The sequence below is a fragment of the Procambarus clarkii genome, chromosome 75 (assembly GCF_040958095.1).
Source record: "Procambarus clarkii isolate CNS0578487 chromosome 75, FALCON_Pclarkii_2.0, whole genome shotgun sequence".
In the NCBI taxonomy this organism is placed as follows: domain Eukaryota; kingdom Metazoa; phylum Arthropoda; class Malacostraca; order Decapoda; family Cambaridae; genus Procambarus; species Procambarus clarkii.
In genome coordinates, this window is record NC_091224.1 from 9311047 (window position 1) to 9319351 (window position 8305).

General features: G+C 46.3%; 1 protein-coding gene across 1 annotated transcript; it reads left to right on the forward strand.

Annotated features, from left to right (window-relative positions):
* On the forward strand, positions 1–7771 carry LOC138356989 (golgin subfamily A member 6-like protein 22). The gene is made up of 3 exons (XM_069313520.1): positions 1–136; positions 1335–1504; positions 4943–7771. Exons 1-3 carry the CDS (start codon positions 1–3, stop codon positions 7769–7771), a joined length of 3135 nt encoding a protein of 1044 aa, XP_069169621.1.
* The last annotated feature ends 534 nt before the right edge of the window (positions 7772–8305 follow it).

The window sequence follows — 8305 nt, forward strand, 5'->3', positions numbered from 1 at the left end:
ATGTCGATGTTTGCAGATGACGCAAAGTTGATGAGAGCAATTGTGACTGATGAGGATTGCAGGATCCTCCAAGAGGACCTGAACAGGTTGCAGAGATGGTCAGAGAAATGGCTACTGGAGTTCAACATGAGCAAATGTAAAGTTATGGAAATGGGACTAGGAGATAGGAGACCAAAGGGACAGTTCACAATGCAGGGGAACTGCGTACCTGTGACGACGTGCGAAAGAGACCTGGACGTGGATGTAACACCTAATCTGTCTCCTGAAGCACATATAAATAGGATAACGACAACAGCGTACTCTACACTGGCAAAAGTTAGAACATCATTCAGAAACCAAAGTAAGGAGGCATTTAGGGCGCTTTACACTGCCTACGTGAGGCCAGTCTTAGAGTATGCCGCCTCATCATGGAGTCCCCATCTGAAGAATCATATAAGGAAACTGGAAAAGGTTCAGAGGATTGCAACAAAACTCGTCCCAGAGTTACGAGGGATGGGGTATGAGGAGCGCCTGAGGGAACTGTGCCTTACGACACTAGAAAGAAGAAAGGAGAGGGGGGGGACATGATAATAGGAACGTATAAAATACTCAGGGGGCTTGACAGAGTGGATGAAATTTTCACATGGAATAGTAACAGAACGAGGGGACATGGGTGGAAGCTGAAAACTCAGATGAGTCACAGGGATGTTAGGAAGTTTTCTTTTAGCGTTAGAGTAGTTGGAAAATGGAATGCACTTAAGGAACAGGTTGTGGAAGCAAATACTACTCATAATTTTAAAAGTAGGTATGATAGGGAAATAGGACCATAGTCATTGCTGTAAACAACCGATGCTCGAAAGACGGGATCCAAGAGTCAATGCTCGATCCTGCAGACACAATTAGGTGAGTACAATTAGGTGAGTACACATACACACACATACACGCACACTTGCGGCTGTGCACAATGCTCCAGGGTCGTAGTCCAAATTACCCGGGTTCGACTCCCGATCGAGGTAGAAACAATTGGGCAGAGTTTCCTTTACAGTGATGCAATGTTCATCAAACAGTAAATAGGTACCTGGAAGTTAGACAGCTGCTACGGGCTGCTCCCTGGGTGATGTGTGTGTGCGCACGTTTTATAAATATATGTTGTAGACATCATAAAGGAAAAATACGTTGGTTAGCAAGGCGACGTCCAAGAGCTTATGGCTCGATTTTGTAGGCACGAATAGTAAATATGCAAACACCCACAAGTAAAAAAGATCTGATTTTGCTTCGAAAGCAAAGAAGAAAGAACAGAATCTCTTATATAACCGTATAAGAAGGAAAATGACAGTGAATGGCCATATGACCAGGTTACGAAAAAAAAGGAGGTAAGTTTACAAAAAAGTATAAAGAAATTTGTGAGGAGCTCAATGCCAACTTCCATGGAGTGTTCACTATTGAACCTGAACAGCTCCCAGAGCTAGATGAGGAAGCAGCCCCTGACGAGAAACTACTAAATATTGAGGTAACAAAAGAGGAGGTAAGGATACAACTGGCATCACTGGATGTAACCTAATCTACTGGGCCAGAAAGAGTATCACCATGGATGTTAAAAGAAGCAGCACAGGCCATCAGCATACCACGAGCACTAATCTCTAATGGCTAACTTACTAAGGGGAAATTGTTCAGCTGCTGGGAGAAAACAAATGTGGTGCCACTTTACAAGAAAGGAGATAGAGAAGAGGCTTTTAACTACAGACCCGTGTCGCTCACAAGCATTTCTTAGCAAAGTACTTGAAATAAATATGTTATGACTTTTTGCACACCTAGAGAAGTTTAGGTTTGTAATCACACACCAACTAGGATTTAGGGAAGGAAAATCATGCAGATGAACCTACTGGGGTTCTATGATGCAGTAATAAAAAAAAGGGCAGGACAGAAAAGAATGGATAGATTACGTATTTCTGGACCGTCGAAAGGCCTTTGACACAGTACCTCAAAAGAGATTACTATACAAACTTGAACGGCGGGCGGGGGAAAGCAGTAAAACCCTAACATGCGTAGGAATTACTTAACAGGCAGGATCCAGAGAGTAAGTCATGGGCGAGAAGTCGTTCTGGCGAACAGTTGCAAACGGAATACAGGAAACTACTTCTGGAATACAAGTGGAATACAAGAGCAAGTTGTAGACCACTTTTATTTCTCATTATACGCAAATCGTATATTATCTTCAGGTATATAGAGGCTTATATGTTAATGTTTACAGACGATGCAAAATTAATGAGACGAGTTATGACAGATGAGGACTGTAGGATTCTCCAAGAGGACTCGAACAAGTTGCAGAGATTGTAAGAGAAATTGCTACTGGATCTCAATACGTGTAGTTGTAAAGTGAATGAAATGGGAACAGGTGTCAAGAGATCAAAAAGTTTCCTTTTATTGTGTAGCAGTACACAATGAAAGGAAACTATCTTCCAGCAACGACTTGAGAAATAGATCTGGGAGTGGACAAAATACCAAACCTAACTCTGGAGGCTCACTTAAATAGAATAACGTTAGCAGCACACTTTACTCTAGCAAAAGTTAGAACATTATTTAGAAACTAAAGGAGGCATTTAGAGCGCTGTACACCACGTACAGAAGATCAGTCCTAGAGTATGCCGTCTCATCATGGAGCTCCCACCTAAAGAAACAAGAGGAAAATAGAAGGGGGTCAGATGTTTGCAACGAGGCTTGTCCCAGAAGGTGCAAAGGACGGAATTTGAAGAGAGACAGAAGGAACTAAACATGACAACCCTAGAAAAAAAGAAGATAGAGGAAAGGGGAGACATGATAGAAATGTATAAAATACTTGAGATTGACAGAGGAAATTTTCACAATGAACACCAATAGAACTAAGGGGCATGGATGGAGGCTTGAGAGTCAGATGTGTTATAGAAATGAGAGATTATTAAGTCAACATAAGAGTAGTGGAAGAATGGAATGAACCAAAGGAGCAAGTTGTAGCAGCAAACTCAATTTATCATTTTCAAATTAGAAATGACTGGAAAATAGAGTAGGAGTCCAGGGGTCCAAGAGCTATAGCTTGATCCTGCAGGCAGCACAAATCGGTGAGCACAAACACACCCATCAGTAAAACTTCGCAAAAAGGGTTAGCTGCGCTACAACAGTTTTATAAGCTAAACTCAAATCTAATGAAGCGTATTATTAACTGTCAGACGTATGAAAGTATTATCACAAAAAATCTATATCAAAGTGCTGGCATACAGTTTTAAAAACAAATAAGAGCAAAAGCAATGTTCATAGCAATAGCCCAATCTGTTTTGTACCCGGGACACCATATCAAAAGTCTCCTGAGAAATACTAAACATTCCTGCGAGATTTTATTAATCTTTTAAAGTGTGGGAGTCTGTGCTATCTCCCTCATCTCATCTCAACATTGTCACAGCACCTGTCATCACACATCATCACCCCCCTTATAACCACCATCCCCCCCCCCCATCATGGTGTTGATAATGTTCCTGCATAATATGTGAGCAGGAACATTGTAAACAATCTGAAGGGCAGGGATGACCTTTCTGGTCACTAAATGAAACAAATGTGAAAATAAAAAATCAAATGACAATAATTTTGATTATTAATATTATTGTTGTTGTTGTTGTTCTTGTTCTTGTTCTTGTTCTTCTTCTTCTTATTATTATTATTATTATTATTATTATTATTATTATTATTATTATTATTATTATTATTATTATTATTATATAAATTTTGGTGTATATACGTAGACAATAAGTATTAATTAAGTGGAACAAGTGACTTAAATTATAAATAGTTAATTTGATTGGAAAATATTGGCACTAGGGGGAAGCTGAGAAGTGAAGGCAGTATAAGGAAATGTCAAGAGGACATATGACTCTCCCTTTGCCCTTCTTACTCGTCTTGCTCGACCAACTTGTGTGTTATAGTTCGCTGGATTGTTTACCTCTGCTACAGCTATGGGAGTACCATTTTGATAACGTTACTATAGTGGTTGTTATACTCACCATGTCGATATGCATAGTAATAATTTCATCCAAAAGGGGACTTCCAACTACAGTAAGGGGAGAAATGCACTCATTCTGTCACCTATCGAAGTTTAATTAGGTCAAGTTGATCAGTTACAATTGCAATGTCAGTAGCAAGACGATGACGATCCGGTGTTCAAAAATACTTTCTCTGGACCACCTCTGTTATATCCCCAATGTAATATGGTAGCTCATAGCATAGTTCACAGTGGTCATCAAAAGGCTTAAGTAACATTGAGCAGTAAACACAGAACTCATATGAATTCTACTGTAATATTGTTCATGTCTAACCCGACCTGTTAGCCAAGGAATTCGAGTAGTCGAATTCATCAATATTTACATGATGTATAGCTATCATGAATATGGTTCCCTTTAATAGGAACGACAGATTTTATATTAGAGAGAAGAGATCACAGATACAACCATTAACCAATTAAAGTAACGAGTTTATTACCTTTAATCCTACATTCATCGTTTGGAGATTTGTCATTACGAAGCTACGTACACAAGGCTACTCACAAGTACTGTTCCCACACACGATATTTAAGCCACATAAGATACCCTAATCCTAACACAATAGTAACATGACTTCACTACAGAGCTACCCATCACTGCCGCAAGATTTACAGCAGCTAAAATAGAATATGCGGGACATCAATTTTCACGTACCATAATATAATCGACATGTGCGAATATAATAAAAAATAATAATGCAATCTAGTTTCAGGCATTCATGAGAGTTTACTGAAGTCAGACTCACTATATGGGACACTCACGCATGTCCCACGTCCCCTCCCTCTCTGCTCACAGACGCCATTCACTGTCTTTTCCCTCACTGACCACATGCACCAGGAAGTAGCAGGAGGTCACAGCGACAAAAGAAATAAAGGAAAGGCACTGAGAATCGTGTGAAGGACACTGTGACGTACTGGAAGAGCACTGAGAAGCTTGGGAAGAGCACTGAGAAGCTTGGGAAGAGCACTGAGAAGCTTGGGAAGGGCACTGAGAAGCTTGGGAAGAGCACTGAGAAGCTTGGGAAGGGCACTGAGAAGCTTGGGAAGGGCACTGAGAAGCTTGGGAAGGGCACTGAGAAGCTTGGGAAGAGCACTGAGAAGCTTGGGAAGAGCACTGAGAAGCTTGGGAAGAGCACTGAGAAGCTTGGGAAGGGCACTGAGAAGCTTGGGAAGGGCACTGAGAAGCTTGGGAAGGGCACTGAGAAGCTTGGGAAGGGCACTGAGAAGCTTGGGAAGGGCACTGAGAAGCTTGGGAAGGGCACTGAGAAGCTTGGGAAGAGCACTGAGAAGCTTGGGAAGGGCACTGAGAAGCTTGGGAAGGGCACTGAGAAGCTTGGGAAGGGCACTGAGAAGCTTGGGAAGGGCACTGAGAAGCTTGGGAAGGGCACTGAGAAGCTTGGGAAGGGCACTGAGAAGCGTGGGAAGGGCACTGAGAAGCTTGGGAAGGGCACTGAGAAGCTTGGGAAGGGCACTGAGAAGCTTGGGAAGGGCACTGAGAAGCGTGGGAAGGGCACTGAGAAGCTTGGGAAGGGCACTGAGAAGCTTGGGAAGGGCACTGAGAAGCTTGGGAAGGGCACTGAGAAGCTTGGGAAGGGCACTGAGAAGCTTGGGAAGGGCACTGAGAAGTTTGGGAAGGGCACTGAGAAGCGTGGGAAGGGCACTAAGGAGCTTGGGAAGGGCACTGAGAAGCTTGGGAAGGGCACTGAGAAGCTTGGGAAGGGCACTGAGAAGCTTGGGAAGGGCACTGAGAAGCTTGGGAAGGGCACTGAGAAGCTTGGGAAGGGCACTGAGAAGCTTGGGAAGAGCACTGAGAAGCTTGGGAAGGGCACTGAGAAGCTTGGGAAGGGCACTAAGGAGCTTGGGAAGAGCACTGAGAAGCTTGGGAAGGGCACTGAGAAGCTTGGGAAGGGCACTGAGAAGCTTGGGAAGGGCACTGAGAAGCTTGGGAAGAGCACTGAGAAGCTTGGGAAGAGCACTAAGGAGCTTGGGAAGGACACTGAGAAGCTTGGGAAGGGCACTGAGAAGCTTGGGGAGGGCACTGAGAAGCTTGGGAAGGGCACTGAGAAGCTTGGGAAGGGCACTGAGAAGCTTGGGAAGGGCACTGAGAAGCTTGGGAAGGGCACTGAGAAGCTTGGGAAGGGCACTGAGAAGCTTGGGAAGGGCACTGAAAAGCTTGGGAAGAGCACTGAGAAGCTTGGGAAGAGCACTAAGGAGCTTGGGAAGGGCACTGAGAAGCTTGGGAAGGGCACTGAGAAGTTTGGGAAGGGCACTGAGAAGCTTGGGAAGGGCACTGAGAAGCTTGGGAAGAGCACTGAGAAGCTTGGGAAGGGCACTGAGAAGCTTGGGAAGAGCACTGAGAAGCTTGGGAAGGGCACTGAGAAGCTTGGGAAGGGCACTGAGAAGCTTGGGAAGGGCAGTGAGAAGATTGGGAAGGGCACTGAGAAGCTTGGGAAGGGCACTGAGAAGCGTGGGAAGGGCACTGAGAAGCTTGGGAAGGGCACTGAGAAGCTTGGGAAGGGCACTGAGAAGCTTGGGAAGGGCACTGAGAAGCGTGGGAAGGGCACTGAGAAGCTTGGAAAGGGCACTGAGAAGCTTGGGAAGGGCACTGAGAAGCTTGGGAAGGGAACTGAGAAGCTTGGGAAGGGCACTGAGAAGCTTGGGAAGGGCACTGAGAAGCTTGGGAAGGGCACTGAGAAGCTTGGGAAGGGCACTGAGAAGCTTGGGAAGGGCACTGAGAAGCTTGGGAAGGGCACTGAGAAGCGTGGGAAGGGCACTAAGGAGCTTGGGAAGGGCACTGAGAAGCTTGGGAAGGGCACTGAGAAGCTTGGGAAGGGCACTGAGAAGCTTGGGAAGGGCACTGAGAAGCTTGGGAAGGGCACTGAGAAGCTTGGGAAGGGCACTGAGAAGCTTGGGAAGGGCACTGAGAAGCTTGGGAAGGGCACTGAGAAGCTTGGGAAGAGCACTGAGAAGCTTGGGAAGGGCACTGAGAAGCTTGGGAAGGGCACTAAGGAGCTTGGGAAGAGCACTGAGAAGCTTGGGAAGGGCACTGAGAAGCTTGGGAAGGGCACTGAGAAGCTTGGGAGGGGCACTGAGAAGCTTGGGAAGGGCACTGAGAAGCTTGGGAAGAGCACTGAGAAGCTTGGGAAGAGCACTAAGGAGCTTGGGAAGGGCACTGAGAAGCTTGGGAAGGGCACTGAGAAGCTTGGGAAGGGCACTGAGAAGCTTGGGAAGGGCACTGAGAAGCTTGGGAAGGGCACTGAGAAGCTTGGGAAGGGCACTGAGAAGCTTGGGAAGGGCACTGAGAAGCTTGGGAAGGGCACTGAGAAGCTTGGGAAGGGCACTGAGAAGCTTGGGAAGGGCACTGAGAAGCTTGGGAAGGGCACTGAGAAGCTTGGGAAGGGCACTGAGAAGCTTGGGAAGGGCACTGAGAAGCTTGGGAAGGGCACTGAGAAGCGTGGGAAGGGCACTGAGAAGCTTGGGAAGGGCACTGAGAAGCTTGGGAAGGGCACTGAGAAGCGTGGGAAGGGCACTGAGAAGCTTGGGAAGGGCACTGAGAAGCTTGGGAAGGGCTCTGAGAAGCTTGGGAAGGGCACTGAGAAGCTTGGGAAGGGCACTGAGAAGCTTGGGAAGGGCACTGAGAAGCGTGGGAAGGGCTGTTGGAAGTGTGGAAGGGAACTTGAAAGAATTGAAAGGACACCAAAAAAGAGTGGGAATGGCACTGTAAAGTGACGGAAAGGCACTGGAAAGTGTGTAAAGGGTAAGGTGGAAATGGCACCGAGAGAATGGATAGGAATCCAGGTAATATATGGAGGGCACTGGGAGAATGGGGAAGGCTCTGGGAATAGATGAAGGGCACTTTGAGAATAGGGACGGCACTTTGAGAATGGGGAGGGCACTTTGAGAATGGGGAGAGCTCTTTGAGAATGGGAAGGACATTTTCAGAATGGGGAGGGCACTGGGAGAATGGGGAGGACACTTTGAGAATGGGAGGGCATAGGGAGAATGTGGAGGGCACTGAAAGAATGGGGAGGGCACAGGAAGAATGGGTAGGACACTTTTAGAATGGGGAGGGCACAGGGAGAATGAGTAGGGTACTGGGAGAATGGGGAGGGCACTGGAAGAATAAGGAGGGCACTGGTAGAATGGGGAGGACACTTTGAGAATGGGGAGGGCACTGGGAGTATGGGGAGGGCACTGGGAGAATGAGGAGGGCACTGGGAGAATGGGGAGGACACAGGGAGAATGAGGAGTGCACTGGGAGTA

Coding starts and splice junctions, on each gene's coding strand:
- LOC138356989 (XM_069313520.1), top strand. CDS start 1: ATGTCGATGTTTGCAGATGACGCAAAGTTGATGAGAGCAATTGTGACT. Junction 137..1,334: donor GGAGTTCAACATGAGCAAAT/GTAAAGTTATGG, acceptor CCATATGACCAG/GTTACGAAAAAAAAGGAGGT. Junction 1,505..4,942: donor TTGAGGTAACAAAAGAGGAG/GTAAGGATACAA, acceptor AATCGTGTGAAG/GACACTGTGACGTACTGGAA.